General features: G+C 34.6%; 2 protein-coding genes and 1 long non-coding RNA gene across 11 annotated transcripts in view; 1 reads left to right on the forward strand and 2 right to left on the reverse strand.

Annotated features, from left to right (window-relative positions):
* HMGN3 (high mobility group nucleosomal binding domain 3) overlaps nt 1-18616 on the reverse strand; it is a 1231743-nt gene that overhangs the window by 735368 nt on the left and 477759 nt on the right. The window lies entirely within an intron of this gene.
* Nucleotides 1-18616, forward strand: part of LOC126953911 (uncharacterized) — a 73505-nt gene that overhangs the window by 52721 nt on the left and 2168 nt on the right. Inside the window, exon 2 of the long non-coding RNA XR_007725405.1 lies at nt 16958-17004. This is a non-coding gene — a long non-coding RNA (uncharacterized LOC126953911). The remainder of the gene's footprint in view (nt 1-16957; nt 17005-18616) is intronic.
* Nucleotides 1211-18616, reverse strand: part of ELOVL4 (ELOVL fatty acid elongase 4) — a 36950-nt gene continuing 19544 nt past the window's right edge. The window contains exons 2-6 of the mRNA XM_050789640.1: nt 16533-16720; nt 15291-15371; nt 11630-11801; nt 9392-9519; nt 1211-6861 (exon numbers count right to left, since the gene is read on the reverse strand). Coding sequence (XP_050645597.1) covers nt 6586-6861; nt 9392-9519; nt 11630-11801; nt 15291-15371; nt 16533-16720 — 845 coding nt within the window. The 3' untranslated portion in view covers nt 1211-6585. The remainder of the gene's footprint in view (nt 6862-9391; nt 9520-11629; nt 11802-15290; nt 15372-16532; nt 16721-18616) is intronic.

An 18616-nucleotide genomic window follows, 5' to 3' on the forward strand; every position in this document is an offset into this window, starting at 1 on the left:
GCTAGTCAACTGAGTCACACAAGGTAGATCTTCTTCAACATTCCTGACTCCATTAAGTCTCTGGAGTCTTTCCTCCATATTATTCCAAAGAATTTCTAACATATATCTGAGTTTAATACAGGCTGCCACTGAGTCCCTATTTCAGTTGAACAACTGAAAAACCAGTAAAGCTGCTCCTCACTGTTGAGTTATGTCCTCAAAATAAGAATTTTTGATAATACATAAGAACCATATCAATAATTTCAGTTTATTCTAAAGAAATGTTTCTCCCTGCCTTAACATCCTGAGAACCTATTCCTACACCTTCCTGCAAATGAAAATTAGCCAAATCCTATCATTCCAACTGCCTCCTCCCAGGATAGATTTTGTATTTGTTCTCCTGGGGCATGTTGCAATCTAATTCTCTTTGCAGATCTGATGGCACTGAAAGGGGAGAAGGCAGGCATAAAGAGGATCAGCATCCCTTCGGAAGGTAACTACCTTGGTTGAGGTCATTATAGAATCTCAAGCAACAAAGGACTAATGCCATCTGAAAGGGAGGAGAGACTGCTTTTATGAACAGGCATATTCAAAGCAATTTAAAGATTCAGGTTCTCAGGTTCATCCACATCTACCCAAATATCCCCATTCTGTTTCTTTAGGTCCCATCCTTTCATGATCAATGCCACAAATTTCACATAGGAAACTACTGAGACTGTGAACTCAAATTGTAATTCTGCAACCCAAAGGAGCAAACTTTGAGTCTTGTTTTAAGGCATTTTAAGTCTGCAGCTATGATATATAAAAGGGTCTCTTGAGGGGTGGTCATAGAAGTTCTCTGCAACTTTTTCCTTGCCCTGAGCCAAGAATTTAAAATAAGAGCATATACTCTTTCTGTAAGCTCTTCAGTGCAATAGGAAGCAACCCTTCCACTCAAGTTTTCTCTATTTCTCATTTGCACCACAATAGTGCAATGCAGCAGCCAGTCTGTCAAAGGCTTGTCTTCAATAGCTATTCTATCCTATGTGGCCATATGTGATCATTTAGCTATTTGCTTCATGGAAAACAGTATCCCATTTCCCAGTGGTCATGAAGTTACCACTGCCTATAAACAACTAAGTCAGATAACCAATCTCATATTATATTTAAAAGTCGATTTCTTGATCAAATTTTGGTACTGAATACTGCATTAGGTAAGGTTCATCACATGTAATAGATACCACTTAAGGTATTCAAGCAGAAAATCTTTAATTTAAAAGAGTAGATGCTTACAAAATTATTGGTAACTTGGAGGAATAAAAGTCAGGAGGCTATCCTTAGTCTTTAGCTTCAAATTCATTCAACCACATCTGTCGTAAGTGCCATCACCATTAGCAATGTCTGTATTCATAAAATTGATGCCAAGATAGTGGAACATGTTATCCAACTGTTTCCAACACTTTTGTCTGTAGGTGCCCACTTACATAATTGTGCTACTACAGAAAGGTGACACCCACCTCCTTCAGCCTTTGTAAAATTTCACGAGTGCCTCACATTGACAAAACCTAAATTTACGAGGGGATCACATGGGAATCTGAGAAATATAATTTTTAGTTCCCCAAACTCTGTAATACTGAAGGAGGGGAGAATGAGAACATATCAAAGGGAAAGGAATGGATTCATAGTGCTCATAAACATCTAGTACAACCTAAAGATGATGCTTATTTCTGAAGTAGTTAATATTTAGAGTAGACTTGAGAATGTAAACTCCAAATCTCAACCTTAATGATAAAGTAGAAATGTGTTACCCAAATTCATCTGGCTGCTGTTTTTCCTCATGAGTTCCCAAATTACTTTTATTTCTGGAGGAAAGATTAGGTACCACTTTACAAGGGCTGGCAGTAATAATTCAAGCATAACAAAAACAAATGTTGAATAAATACAGCTTTGAAGAGCAGCTTTTATTTTGTGATCATGTTTTATAACATTTTTACTGAGATCTGAAATCACAGTATATTGGAAACCTAACTGTATTACGTACAACTGATAAATCCTAACTATATAATAAGCTTATAAACATTGTAAATGTATTTGATCCCCAGATTTATTAATTAGAACACAAGCCACACTCTCAGGTGAGGTGAGACTGTTGCTAACATAATGCTATCTATCGTACAAGATTCAATCTATCCACCCTCCAATTACCAAATAGCTAGCTAATCATTATTCTTGCAAGACTGGTTCTTAGAACAGCTTCCTCACAGGGAGGAGAAACTCAGTTGAAATATAATGCATCATGAATGACAAAGAAGGGATTTCAACTGGATGCTTTCCTTTTCCTCCATGGCAAATTCAAAGAAAATAAAATTTAACTGAGAAAAGGAACAATCTGACTGGCTTCTCTAAAATTACAGAAAAGGGATTCAGGAATACCTAAAGACTGACAAAGTACATGGAATATGTATATAGACTGATGAAATAGTTATTCTTTATAACAATCTTGTATTTAAATTGAGAAATAATAATTTCAAGATCCTATGTTTTTAGAAATAGCCATATTATCTAAACCTTTCAAGATTTTTTGTATTTAGGATGGCTTTTAATTTGGACATATTGTGTATAGATGTTCAAAAGCAACATGACCTTCTGATAGTTGCATTATAATTAGATATTAAGTGATGTGTTTCAGTGTGCACTTGCTCCCTCTGAAAGGAGATACTACTTTATGAACACATTCCCTGGGATAACCTCATGTATGAGAATGGAAAAAAAAATCAAAATCTAAGTTCAGTTTCTATTTAAGACCAGATGGGTCTCCAGGGAAGAAATGTATGAAGAAAAATTTGCTCATGTATATTGATGTGTAAACATGTTTTATGTGGTAAATTGAAAAAGACAAGAAAAAAAAGAAAAGGAAAAAAACAACAGCCTAATTAAAAGAAAAAGAAGAAAGTTTAATTTCTCAAAGGAAACAGCAAAACCTACATTTCTAAGTCTGAAAGAACACCAAGAGGTGACTCATAGCATCCCCATTAATCACTAAAGACAGCTCTGGATCCTCTTCTGCTAAGTCACAAGGCTCCTCCAGTGATACATTCTAAAATCTTACAGTCTTCATGTGGCAGTGGTTCTATATATCAATTATTTTAAATTCAGGTTTCTTAATCTTCTCCAGGATTCACAGCCTGCTATGAAAACAAATTCAAAAGGATCTGTGCCTTTCAATTCACAGCTGTGCCTTCCCCTCTGTAACTTATAGGCAAACTAACTTCTAACACTTGTATGATTTGTAGTATTTTGAAACAAAAATATTAGGTTGGTACAAAAATACTACAAAAAAAGAATCCATTTCTACTTCTCTTCCTTTTCACAAATATTCTTGTCATTCACAAGTTATCTGCCTAAAATACAAAAGACTAAGCATGGATTCTAAATTACACCACTCACAAGGACTTGCTTTCTAAGGTCACTTGCCAAAATTACTTGCACGCTGAGTGGCAGGTGACCAATCTCCTTCAGCAGGTTTTATGATTACTGCTGAGATACTGCGTGCCTGTGTACACAGCTCAGTATCACAGTCTCTCACCTCTGCTGCCCTATTTACCATCCAGAAAGATGCTGAAATCTGCCATCCAGGTCCATGCTGAGCAGGCCAGCCAGCACACATCGTGGATAGCTGTAGCTGTTTTTTTCTTAGTAAGCACAGTGTTATGAGTACAGCTGGCTGAGATTATGGCTATAACAAGGAAGGAACTGGGAGAGTGTGAACTCTCCAGTGTGGTGTCTCATTCTGAAGGTGACAGAGATTCAAAAGTTCTGCTCCAATAGTCAATATATAGCATCTGACTTGTATTGTCAAATAGATAATACAACAAAAATCACTTATACCTCTATGTTCTTTCTTATTTACAGGGTAGCTGAGTTGCATATATGAAACAAGCCTGTAAATTAAAATATTCCTAATAAACTAAAAACACTGCTAGATTCCATGTTCTAAAGTACAAACATAATGATCCATGTTAAAATACTTTTGAATACCTTAAAAGGATGCATAACAAGAGAGAAAGAGAATGAATTAATAATATTAAAACTAAAACTAGTCATCAGTTAGTTTCCACCAGCATAACAATCAAGAGTAACAGACTTGGGAGGCCAAGGCAGGAGGATTGCTTAAGGCGAGTTCAAGACCAGCCTGGGTAACATAGTGAAATCGCATTTCTACCAAAAAAAAAAAAAAAAAAAAAAAAAAGGAAAAAGTAACAAAGGAAAGAGAAAGAGCTACAGTCATCTATTATAGAGGAAAACTCACGTCTCAGGTATTTCTAGTTATTGTAAGTATTCAACAAATTCCCTGTCTTCTATGTAAGAAAATGTTACTTTAGTTAGTGATAAAGTTTTACCGAGTAGGAGACACAAACTTTATTCATCAGCTTTTAGGTATCAGGCATGCAACATATCTGTGATAATAGATAAATTATGAAAGCTATTGGAAAAGGCTGTATTTATGACATCTTAAAACCATCTTCTATAAAGAAACTTACAGTAAGAACTGAATTAAATGGAATACAAGAACTTCCCCATTTATGTTAAGAATAATTTAGAAGAAAATGGTATGTTTTATGTCTGAATGAAAAGCTCTTCCAAAAGCAACTAGTTTTTAAAGTAAAAATATGCTACTACAGAAAATAAGCTTTTTACCAGAAATTGTAGATACCCAAGTTCTAGTTTCATTGTTTTTCTATATAGGAAATTGCAGCAGAAAACAATTTAGAATGAACTAAATCAAATAAACATCTAGCAGACAGTTTACATTATAATAAACTGATTAACAAAAAAAATCATTTTTTCCACAGCAGAAGTATATTTATTGTGCTGAAATCAGGTAGCAGGGAATGAATAGTTCTTGGGAACCAGCACAGAATGTTCACAAAGATTTACAAATCTCTAGTCATTACACACTGAGCAACAAAACAAAGGTGTTGAATCCTCTTAGATCAAACTACTTTATATGTTGCAAATTTTCTGTAATTCTCATGACTGCATGCCTTTGGGGAAAAAGTGTTTAATTTTAATGCACAATAAATATGTTATAGCTTACAAAATATTCTGAAATAATTTGTACAAACAGCATACATCCTTCACATGCAGCTTTGACATGTTGTTGATACTTAGAGATATTCATGCTTTTTTTGGTCACATTTTGTCTTTCTCTAGTAATCCCTTTGCAACATCCCTTAAAAAATTAACCTATGTAGTAAGACATGGTACAAATTCTTTCCTATTTTATTTCCAGTTGTTCACTTATATTACATGAAATACTTCATCTGTAAATAGCAAATTGAATGTCATAGTTCTGACTACTCTCACTTTTATTCATTTTGTGTTTTAACAACACCTTGTAATATTAAGCATTGAATTTAACAATCTTTAGCACCAAGGAGTCAAGAATATTGCACCAAAATGGGTTTATACTTCATACCTAGTTAATAAATAAGATCTTGCAACTTAGTCACAAGGAAAACGTTACTCCAAAATTAAACACATTGAAAGAGAAGAATAGTTTCACAGAAATGTTTGGTGTATGCTATTTGTCATAAAAGCAAAAAACAACACTAGTGGATTTGAAAGTTAATATTAAAATTTACATTAGAAGACTCCTTGATTTTTTAATTAAAATTTATTTAATTTTAAATGTTCTTTCCAACAGAAGAGGTAGGTATATTTCCACATATGAAAAATCAGTAACAGCCATAAATCAAAACAAGGAAAGCCTGATAAAAATCAACATATTCTAACAGCACATAAATGTAACTATCTTATGATGTTACTAATAAACACATGAGTTGTTTCATTTTTCAAACAGACAATAATTTGAATTTTTATATATTTCAGCTAGTAACAGGAGTATTCAAATGCTGCCTTTTCATCACAAAAAATTGTTTCCCCACAGTGATTTGTGCAAGTCATGGTGATCTCTGAGTCACCAGACAAGACTTTACTGCAATTCTTTCTTATTTTCACCAACACCATCATCATCAAGCCTCTAAGATTCTACAGAGATCAGATTTTAAAAATTTAATTACAACCAAAAGTATAGTCTGACTAGAGGTGGAGAGATTTGACCATTCTGGTCAGCAAATGAATTCAAATGTGCAAGTTAAATGTATACACATTTCCAGCTTTGGACAAGAAAATGTAACACCACTGATTTCAGTCAGTAGATAAGATAATTACTAATTTGTCAAAATAATTCATAAAGACTGTTTCTGTGATCGTCTAAAATTCAGACCGAAGAATGAATGACTGTAAGATACACATGAAAAATCTCATCCTGTAGACAACTGGATGATGTGAACAGGGGGAGAATCTCCAAAGTCACATAATGATTGCTTTGGTCTGCAGAATATCAAGGCTAATTTTTAAAAAAATGTTTAAAATAAAAACTTCATAAATAAAACATCTGGGTATGGTATTAACACTTTACTCGGTCTAAGAGTTACTAGGACATAGAACACATTTGTCTTTTCTCCCCACCCCCAAGCTCTCCTTTGCTTCTGTTTTCCCTGAAATTTTATATGACATGGGAGTTTTTCCTCACTGTCAACAACAGTTAAGGCCCAGTTCAATTTAATCTCCTTTTGCTTTTCCATTTTTCTGCTTTTTTCCATTTTCTATCACGAGTTGTTTTTCTGATTTGCTCACACCATTTGCTGAAATACCATTCATGGCTGTTTTTCCAGTTTTTGGTTTCTTAGGCTCTTTGTATGTCCGAATGTAGAAGTTAAGAAAGAGAAATATGAAGCTGATTGCGTAGGCAATTAGAGCCCAGTGCATCCATTTGGGGAAGGGGCAGTCAGTGTAAAGAGACAGTGCTGTGTGCCCAATGGTCACATGGAATTGAACCTGAAAAACAGAAATGACAGCACAAGACATTTAATCTGAATTGTAAACAACTTTTAACAACATCAGCATCTTCTACATAGCTATCACAGGCCCAAATTTTGCCACACTGTGCAAAATTTATTGTTTTCTGGCTCCCATGGCTAGCTCTTTCTCATTCACACCTCAAATGCCATCTCCTCAGTAAGGGCTTTCTGACAAGACTTCAATTTCAATTGGCCCTCCCAATCCCATTAACCAAAGAGCTTTTTGCATTTTTTTTAAGGAGAATTATAACTATTTGAAATTGTCTTTTGTATTTGTTATTTCTTTATTGCCTATCTTTCCACCAGAATATGACTCCAGAAGGCAGGGCTTTGTCTTGCCCATCAGTGATTCTTGAGTCCTTAGCACAGCATCAGGATCAAGGAACATGTGTTGAATAATGTTATCTGATGAAAGGGAATCAATGGCCTAGGAGAGTAAAATAATAGCATTGTAGGCTCTTCAATTTTGTTTTCCTCCCACATTTTAGATTGGTTTCCATCAAATATCAAAGTAGCTCATTTATTTCTTACAGAGAGTAGGCAGGTAAATTTTTATTTGAATGAACACTATCCTTCAAAAACTAATATTTTGATGGCCGGCTGTGATGACTTATGCCTATAATCCTGGCACTTTGGGAGGCCGAGGCAGGTGGATCAACTGAGGTCAGGAGTTCAAGACCAGCCTGGCCAACATGGTAAAACCCTGTTTCTACTAAAATATAAAAAATTAGCCGGGCGTGGTGGTCTATGCCTGTAATCCCAGTTACTCGGGAGGCTGAAGCAGGAGAATTGCTTGAACCCGGGAGGTGGAAGCTGCAGTGAGCCCAGATTGCACCATTGTACTCCAGCTTGGGCAATAAGAGCAAAACTCTGTCCCCATACCCCCACCAAAAAAAAAAAAAAAAAAAAAAAGATAAAAGCAATATTTGGATAAAATGTAGTAGACATTTCAGAATAAATACAAAAAGAATCACTTTCAACTTTAAAAATTTTTTAAAGGAAAAAAGCCAAAAGTGAGATGATTAAAATGAAATATTCTGATGTATCAATAAATGAATGGGTCAAGACATAATGTTAACAAGTGTTAATTTTTTATACAATTAACTTATATGACTGACTGTTGTGAGAACTTCTGGCTTGGAAATACAAATTCAACATCCTGTTTGAAACGGACAATTGTGGTTTCTCTTTTCAGGACAGCATTGTCCTTAAAATATTAATTGTTGATTAAAACAATCAGTATTACTTATTTTAAATATTATTAAAATAATGTATGCCATGTAAGCTAAAAATTTATACCATATTAAACAACTTTTATAATTTTCCTTGGCAAATATTTAAATTTGAAGAACTTTTGGTTTCACAATGGTTTTTAGAAGCTGCATCACCCAAAAGGGTGTGTATAAGGGTGTGATTGGGTATGGCGTCACTCAAGGAGAGGCAGGTGTAGGCTCCAACAAAACAGATAGGACTAATTCACACGATTTTGATCACCTCTTCATTTTCTTGGGTCCATTTACTACTTACTGAGAGAAATGAATTACACAAACTGTGTTAACAGCTTTTACACAAAAACTGGAGGAAGCTTCCTGTACCACTTTGGTTACAAATGAATCCTTCACACCCAGCATTTCCCAAAAGTTGTGCTTCCTGTTTGGTTAGCCAGCTGTTTAGCAACTTAAAGCAGAGATGAATAATATTTCCAAATGTGATTCCACTGATAAAATTGTGCACATGCTATGATTAAAGCAAATTATAATAAATTCTAAAGCTTGAAAAATAGTTACCAGGTTGGCTTTGAATTTCCAGTTTGATTACAGGCCAATGCCTAGCATCTGAAAGATACACTAATGCACACACTCAGATTGCCACAAGCAGTCTTACTGGGGGATGTGCTGAAAACTGTCTGGACTAAAGACTACCATTTGAAAATATCTGTCTCTGCTCTCTTAAGGACAGTGTTTTAGAGAACTACAAGGAGTTCACTTGTCCCTATTCCCTTCCTTTGCCCCACCCCTTCCTTGGCTATGTGCTTTCTTTTCAGCTGTATAGTCTAAATATATGAGCTATGTTAAAGACTGAAAAATGAAATAAAAAACAAAATTTTAAGCAAGGACAACAAGAAGAGAGATAATAAAATTTTAAGTTAAGAAAATCACCTGAGGGGAAAACTACATATTATTTTTCTATTCAGACATAAATCTACGTACTTTGTAGCATGCTTAGATCTTTAATCATCCTTTCCACAAATATGTTTACACAATGTTTTCCTTAGAGAAGTGCTATGTCTAGTCTTTTAAGGATATTAGAAAAACAAAGACTTGCTGTGACCAACAAGTCTATAAATAAGTCGGCTGGAGTCAAGTGGGCCTAATTGCAATATAACTAGAGGATAAAGTTAATTTCATAATAGAAAATTGTCTAAAATGACTTTGCACTTTAAAATTAATCAAATTTAAACAATTTCAGTATTTTCCCAGAAGAAACTTTGGAAGCATCTAACTCACCAGTTGCAACATAGTCAGGTATCGTTTCCACCAAAGATATTTCTGAATCCATGGGCCAAATGCAGCTAACCCATAGTATGAGTACATAATCACATGGATAAAGGAATTCATCTGGGCTCCAAAAAATGCTTTAGAAAAACAACAGGTAATTACCAGATACAGAAAATTTTATTAAGCAGTAAGCCACCGAGATATACAATAAATGAATACACAGTATTTTTTAATATTTAATATTGAGTACAGATTAGGAATGAAAAATATAAAGTAGTACTAATAAAAAAGTTTTCCCTTCAGATTAAGCTAGATATTTTTAAAGTTTAGATTTGAGGTTTTACCATATAAATAAAAATGTATGTTCAAATGCAAAGGACTTTCAAAGTGGTAGGTTTTCAAATGGGGTACTCCAGTGAGCTTAAATAGGCCCAAATGTAGAACTGTTGCCTATGTTACTTTAATTCTACTATTCTTGCCTTTAGATGTGCCAATATACATATCTATAACAAAACAGCACTTATTTCTTAGGTTTCCAAATAGTTTAAAATATAACAGCACTACACATATTGAATAATTCATTTAATACATATAAATCTACAGAGATATTCTAGTCAGTCTAAATCAATGACATTCTTTCTCTTCAGAATATTAATTAAATCAAGGTATAGATGTAATAATAAATTAATTTTGTCATAAAGTGATCTAAGTGTTCAGTTCAGATTTACTAATTTTCTTTTAAAATTACAGAGGTTGCCTTTAACTGTATTGTTTTAAGGTTGGCCCCAATAATATATGTATTAATTTATAAGCTGCCAATTATCATAATATGACAATGAAAGCAGGAAGGTGAACTATACTATAATGACTTGTACCCTGGATCCTCCTCAGAGGAATCATCTGCATCAATCTCAACATAGTGAATCATCCTTAATCTACAGGCACCTGAAAAGATAGGAGGCAGATCTTGGCCAAACTATGAATTTAGATCCTCTTTAACATTAACAAGGCTATATAAAATTTCCTTTGAATAAGAACCAACAAGACCTATACAGGCTGAGTATCCCATATCCAAAATGCTCAGGACCAGATGTGTTTCTGATTTCAGATTTTTTTAAACTTTGGAATATTTGCATAGACATAATGAGGTGTCCTGGGGATAGGACTCAGGTCTAAATCCAAAACTTCACATACACCTTATACATGTATCCTGAAGGTAATTTTATAAAATTTTAAAGTAATTTTATGGGTGAAACAAAGTTTGTGTACTCTGAACATCAGCAAGCAAAGATGTCACTATCTTAGCCACCCATGTGGACACTGTCTGCGGTTGTTTGGCATCAATATTATGCTGTACACAGAAAAAGGCTAAGAGGGTCTTTTTTTTCCCTCAGGTATACTGAATAAAGTGTGTTGTGCACTTGTGTTTTGACTGTGACCCATCACATGAGGCCAGGTGTGTAATTTTCCACTTGTAGTATCATGCTGGTGCTCAAAAAGTTTTGAATTTTGGAGCATTTGGATTTCAGATGTTTGGATTAGGGATGTTCAATCTGTATTACAGCAGGAGTGAGCTATGGGCCAAGATGGAAATCTTCAGATTTGAGGGGTTGTGTCTTGGTATTCTTTGGATCAGAACTACTAGTACCGTTCCCCATCAAAATATTGTTTTCTACCTTTAGTCTTGGTTTATGCTTATCTCTGGGGCAAATCTTTAGGTATTAAAGTAGTCACAGATAAAAAGCTAAAGTTACACTTGCCTCAAATTTTTTAAAAATGAAATGATGGCTGGGTGCAGTGGCTCATGCCTGTAATCCCAGCACTATGGGAGGCTGAGGCAGGCGGATCACAAGGTCAAGAGATCGAGACCATCCTGACCAACATGGTGAAACCCCGTCTCTACTAAAAATACAAAAAATTAGCTAGGCATGGTGGTGTGTGCCTGTAGCCCCAGTTACTCAGGAGGCTGAGGCAGGAGAATCGCTGGAACCCAGGAGGCAGAGGCTGCAGTGAGCTGAGATCACGCCACTGCACTCCAGCCTGGAGACAGAGCGAGACTCCATCTCAAAAAAAAAAAAAAAAGAAAGAAAAAAAGAAAAGAAAAAACAAAAAGAAATAAACATGGAAATGATTAACCACGAAAGCAAGTTAAATGGTAGATCAAGTCAAAGTCCTAGGTTCTCATTGCTTTCCACTGAACACATAGATGCAATTAAACGCAAGCAGTATATTCCTGAAAATGCTCACCTTGTCCTCCTGCAACCCACTTAATTCCAATCCACCACAAGGTAAACATCGTACAGTGATGATACACATGAAGGAAAGAAACCTGGTTGTTTTTCTTTCTCAGAATAAAAAACACTGTGTCCAAATACTCAACTCCTTTAGAAACAAAGTACCACCACAGAGCAGCAGCTATCTGTAAAAAGGGAAAGCGTGTTATAAACACCAAAATGACACTATTGTACGGATTTATACTCATTGTAAGTAAGTTCAAAATAAATATTTGTATATTGTACAAAATGTACAAGGCATGGAATCATTTATGCCTAAGTAGTTTTGAAAAACCTAAGCATCTCTCCATGGGGACAAAATAGAAAATAAAGAGTCCAAAGCTCTGTCTATACAGTGCTAATAAGTTAGAGAACATTTTCTGTCTGTTCCAGAGGTAGATGTCACATAGTGTCAAACTGCTGAATACAGAGCTGGAAGTACATTCAGACTGCTATGCTTTTCAATTTGGTAGAGGAACTGAGATGTTGACTTTGTAAAATGAGTTTAGTTGTTCATGCTCAGCCTACATTATACCTCAGAAAAACATGCAAGTAAGTTCATGTAGCAATTGGTCTCTGCAAGTGTCTGCCTGTCTGCCCACCCTCTCCCCTCACCTCCTCCTGCCTGCGCGCCCCACCCCCTCACCGCACCAACATGTGCAACAACATAAATATCCAATCACATCAGTTTGTATTAGGTATTAAAATATTTAAAATAATAAATGGGAATGAACAAACAAATATTTCCCAGGTCATAAATATAATCCTGCTTACATGAATAAGTCTTTTCTTTTCCTGGGCTCTAATTAAGTCACCAGATGGTGCAGAAAGATTACATTACATGCTGAGATTAAGGATCCAGTGAGAGGTGACCTCTGTATGTTTTAAAATGTTTTACAAGAATCCTACTACAACAAAAACCAAAACTTAATTTTTTATGTCAAGTATTTTCTATGATAAGCATCCTATGTATAAATAACAAATAAGGCAGTACATAACTAAAATCTATTTATAAGCTTTTGTGTGTTAGGGCCCTGTCAGATTCATTTACACACGGGCTTAGGTGTTTTAGAGTTGAAGGATCCCTTTGTATTTTATACCTGCACCCGGTATACGTCATGAGATTTTTGTTTGTTTTGGCTTTTGCATTTGAAAAACAAAATTATAATTTTGAAGTGTGGGGAAAGAAGAAACAGAAAGCATATAAGAAACGAAGTATTTACAAACTGAGAATTATTTACTGGATTTACTTGAAAAATATCGTTAAAAATGATATGAATTGGTGGAAAATAAGCTTGAAATAGCTAACTACTCCCAGCAACACTACAGTTAATATTCACTATTATATTAGTTCTTTAAAATAAAGTAACTATCACCATTTTGGCATAGTAACCTGTAACTAAAAGGAAAGATATAATCACTTATTTTTCCTCCATCTGGACCTCCACATTTGCCATAATTCACATAAAATAATAACAAATAATAAGTCTCCTTAGTTTGCAAACTGCACTAGGTATCTTTAAATAAGCTACACCAAAAGTGATACTTCTTGGCTACATAACAATGAATACAAAAATGAGTCTCTCCATAAAATATTCACTCTATTGCATCCCATATTAGAGAGGAGAAGAGAGCACGAGCAAGATTCCAAATGAAATCTGTTGCAAATCTCAGGTTCTTTATCCTCCTAGATTACAGTTCTCATGATAGCTCATTTTTTAAAGACTTGAAAGTTTACCTCTGTAAGCGAGAGTGGTATTTTTAACCTTTATCCTAAAAATAGTAATATGTTGCCCCATCTAAGGGTTCTTCTATGCCTACTCCCAGAAGTCAGTCAGTCAAACACTTCTCCCTGTTCCCTTCCCTACAGCAAGCAAGAAGTCAGCTCTCCAACTGAAGAGATTCTTTGGCAACAGTTATCAGAAGAAAATTTTTCATAGCCAATACATCTAGAGAGGAGCCGCTCTCATTTTCTCTCACTCACATCCAGGTTTTATTTCCTCCTTAGTCATTTGTTTACATGGCTGCTGTCTGCCTCATCACCCTCACTAGAATGCCAGCCCCACAAAGGCAGGGCTTTTCAGCTCGTCCCCAGTGCCCCTCACAATACCAACAAATAGTAGATGCTCAATCCATTATTGAATGAATAAATAAAACCAACATGACAACCAAACCGGTGACTTTTCATCAGTCCATAAGTCTTCTAATAGGGAAATGAAGATATGTACATAACATGGTTAAGTACATTAAAGCAATTTGGTCTCCAGTCTTGATGAATACTGGTATTTATATAGTGTCCACTCCCCATGGCAGGAAACTGTTTTTCTCAAGGGAAGTCACTGGATATTATTACTACATATACTATAGGTAACATAAAACATGTTATGTTTTATATGTAATTTCTAGTATGAACCACAGTATATAAGAAGAGCTCAATAAATACTTAATAGAATAAAGTAATCTGTTGTTTCTTTCGCTTAAATTAATGTTAATTTTACTCATGTAAGTGAATGGAAAACAAAATATAACATCTTGTTACTAGCGGTTTTTCTGCAAATATAATAACAAACTGAGTTTATGCCTATACAAATTGTTCTATGCTTAATTTCCTAAACATTCCACACTTCACAAAACATTTACTTTTCCTCACTTTCCTTTTTTTTTTTTTTGAGATGGAGTCTCGCTCTGTTGCCCAGGCTGGAGTGCAGTGGCCAGATCTCAGCTCACTGAAAGCTCTGCCTCCCAGGTTCACGCCATTCTCCTGCCTCAGCCTCCTGAGTAGCTGGGACTACAGGCGCCTGCCACCTCGCCCGGCTAGTTTTTTGTATTTTTTAGTAGAGACGGGGTTTCACCGTGCTAGCCAGGATGGTCTCGATCTCCTGACCTCGTGATCCACCCGTCTCAGCCTCCTAAAGTGCTGGGATTACAGGCTTGAGCCACCGCGCCCGGCCTTTCCTCACTTTCTTAATACATAACTAGGACTCTAAGAGTTTCTATTCTTGCCCAAAAACAAACAAACAAAAATCTAATATAATATCTTTAAAAGAAACATGAGACTTCTTTGCTTTAACAAATACTGCATTCTAGTAATCCAATGCATATTTGCTCATGCTGCAAAATAAAAAAACATTCTTGAGATACAAAAACAAATTTTAAATTAAGTACTTTTAAAAAAAGCGTAGTTTTATTGACTCATAACAATCTAGTATAATTTCACTATCATATTAAAGTACTTTTTTGCCAGGTGTGGTGGCTCACACCTGTAATCTCAGCACTTTGGGAGGCTGAGGCAAGAGGATCCCTTGTGGCTAGGAGTTCAAGACCAGCCTGGGCAACATAGCAAGACACTGTCTCTACAAAAAGTAAAAAAAAATAGTAAGGCATGGTGGTGCATGCCCGTAGCCCCAGCTACTTGGGAGGCTGAGGCAGAAGGATCAATTGAGCCCAGGAGTTTGAGGCTGCAGAGAGCTATGATCATACCACTGCACTTCAGTCTAGGGGACAGAGCAAGAACCTGTCTCTAAATGAATGTTAAAGAACCTGTCTTTAAAAAACTACATTCTACATTTTCACAGATTGGGGCCTATAAAAATCAAACCACTTTTACTGATTAAGAGTATTTTTAATGTACTTACCCTGACTTCATTAACATTATTAGAATAATCCACACTCTGGCAAATATAGCTATATCCCGCATTATATGATCCCATGAATAACTGGAAAAAGAGTAGTAATATTTGTAGTAAAGTTTTAGTAAATACAGCATTAAAAATACAATTATATACAAAACGTAGCCTTTCAAATTATTTTAAAAGCAATATTTTCTTTAAAAATTTCAAATGCATTAAAAAATGTCATGCATTCCAATTGCTAGAGGTTACTGTGCATTAATTTGTTCTATAATTAAAATATAAATTAAAAATCACATGTAACTTTTATACTGAATATTGACTCTATCTATTAAATACTTCACAGCATTAAGAGAAATTTTTACTGCTAGGACTCAGATTTTAAAGTTGTCCTACCTTAATTGGTTTCTATGTTTGATGCAGAGTGGTTTGCGTATAACAAATTAGGTACGCATATTCAAATAAATTAAAGTGTTTATGAAGTTGAGACTTGAGGCTAAGTTTTCAATTAAAGAAATATTTCTTTTTCGAAGAAGAGTTATTGCTTATTTTCCAGCATTACTAGTCAGTTCTCTGGGATCACATAGAATTTTAATGAGTCTCTTAGGGAACAAATTCTTTATACTTATGCAATTTAAAAAATAGCTGTGTCAATCTAGCCGTTAGAATTTCCTTTGAAAATGTCACGGAGAATTTGCTCGTGCCCAGAAAACTATATAATGCTTAGTAACAACAGCTATATGGTAGTTAATTCATTTTAATTCCAGCCCCAAATACAACATTACATAAGAGGATTTACTTGAAATGGGCATATTTTGATCAGTTACCAAACCGGAAACTACTGAATAAGAATTATAAATAAATAGCTGCTACTGTTTACTGAGTGCATAATACATGCCAAACATTATGCAAAAATTATCTTACTTAAATCTGATAATAACCCGAGATGGCAGGTATTTAAGTGGGGAAAACAAAGCTAAGAAAAGTTAAATAACTTTCAATGCCAGAACCACTAATAAGGGTTCTTTTAGAATCCAGTTGTTCTTATTCAGACTTCCATTTTAAATAACTGCCCTATACTTCATGTTTAATTTTTTTGTTATTCAAAAGTGAAAAATGTCAAAAATGTACTTTTAGAGTAGCTAACAGTTATGTCTGGGTACAATATTACAATGATGGTTTTATACATTTTCATTTTTAAATATCCAATAACCTTGGAAAATTATTAAAGTGATCTTAAAAACATACCTCTCTGAAGATAAAAAAGTTAAGCAAAACCATCCCAAAATTATAGATAATGAGCACTAGACGCATCTGAAAAGGTTCTCGGTCCTTCATCCACTTTGGACCCAGCCACACAAACAGGAGATAAAGAGTGCTTATACTTAGTGTAGGCCAAGGAGACTGCATCAGAGGCCAATTCTCCACACGCTTATCTATAGAGAAAACAAAATATCATAAAATTAATCAATAAATGTTTTATAAAACACACTTTCTAGGAATCAAGATGTCTCAACTTAATTTCCGAATTTGACCAAATATGGAGCACTGTCCTTTGAGTCCCAATAAAAAAAATACATGGTATAAAAACCAAAGAAACAATATGGAATCTTGCAAATGGCTTTTGAAAATTATGCTTCATTACTTATGTTGTCACACATTATGTTTTACAGAGACCCTGGAGAACAAAAACAAGAAATAAAGCTCACTAAAAACAGAGGTGATTATCTTGGGATGAAAAGTTAATGAAAAACTTCATACACAGAAAATAAATATCTTAAGGAAACATTTGTCTTCCATATTATACATGTGAAATTTCTCAGGGCAGCCTGGAGGCTGCTCTGTGTGTCCACTCCTAAAGCAGGCAAGAATTTAACTGGAGAGGTACAGGGTGATGGTAGCCATTTGCTGATATCTAGAGACACTGAAGACAAGAGTACAGGGCACTGAGAGATTAAGTTAGAGTTCACTACAATTCTATAATGTATTTAAATAGTCACCTTGTTCAAGACATTTTTCTAACTTTTTCATTGAGAGCATGCACTTATTTTATTCCCACGAATAACTAACTTGAATGTTTTTCTCTAGAGCTGTAAGTCACATAACTTACATATGTGGAACTATATATAATGCAACACATTATTTTACTTAAAATGAATTGATTGTCCAGCATATTCAAATATGCAACCATAAATCAATTTTACAATGGAATGTTGCCACAAGTAATACATTTCTCAAACAAGAATGATAATGAAATATGGATGGGATTAACAAAAATCTTTTAACATTATAAAAATATGTTAATGTTAATTTTTATATTTCTAAAAGCTAAACAACAGTTATAGGTTGCAAATCTAATTTCTAGTTTATTCTTGGCAATGGAAAACATTTTTACGTCCTATTTTGAGGAAATGATGTATTTTTAAAGTAGTAAAAGAAAATTCAAGTTCTTAGAACCAAACTAAATGAATTTAACTTAATTGTTGATTATAATAACTCCCTATTTAGACTGTCACTTTTACTAAAAGCTGTATATGCAAAATGCTTCTGGATTAGTGAACTCGGTATTAAAATATCTTACTTAAAAAATGAATCTGTGTCTATATACTGTCAATAAACAATAAGATACAAGATATAAAATATATACTGTCAATAAACAATAAGATACAAGACATAAAACACAATATTTAATCAAATAATTTGCAAAGTCAGGAAATGACACAACAACTATGGTTTTAATGAAATTAGAGTTGTTAAAAAGGTGAGCTATTGCTTGATGACCTGTGATATGGGAAAAAAAAAAGGTGATAATGACTTGAAAGAAAAACACATATGGGAACCAGGAAAACAGAAAAACTGATTTTATTTCATAGTTTTAAAGGGAGGTCTATTATTCATAGACATTATAGCTGTATCACTCAAATCAAACACATTTCAGAGTTAACAATAAGCCAATATATTTGAACCATAGGAGAGATAGTAAACCTCTCATAAGGAGGAAATGACTTAAAAGATGGCCCGGCTGACTTTTGTTAAAAAGGCATTGTGCCACTAAGGACTTATCAATGACTGTTCACTTTTCTTAATGGCATTTTGTCATTTTACGTTAATTATCATCCTATGACCGTATCTTTCAATGCTAAAGGCCCCCCATAAAACACGAGGTGCGCATCCACTTAGGCATTTCTTTTTCTATACTATAGAAAAAAAAGATTTAGACAAACCCCCTATATTATAGAAGAAACATTTAGACAAACTCTCTGTTCTAGGTCACAGAGAAGGAGGTGCTGTGGTATCCTGTTCTTTTTCACAAACTGTAAGGCAGGTGTTGT

This window comes from Macaca thibetana, chromosome 4, assembly GCF_024542745.1.
Source record: "Macaca thibetana thibetana isolate TM-01 chromosome 4, ASM2454274v1, whole genome shotgun sequence".
Classification (NCBI taxonomy): Eukaryota; Metazoa; Chordata; class Mammalia; order Primates; family Cercopithecidae; genus Macaca; species Macaca thibetana.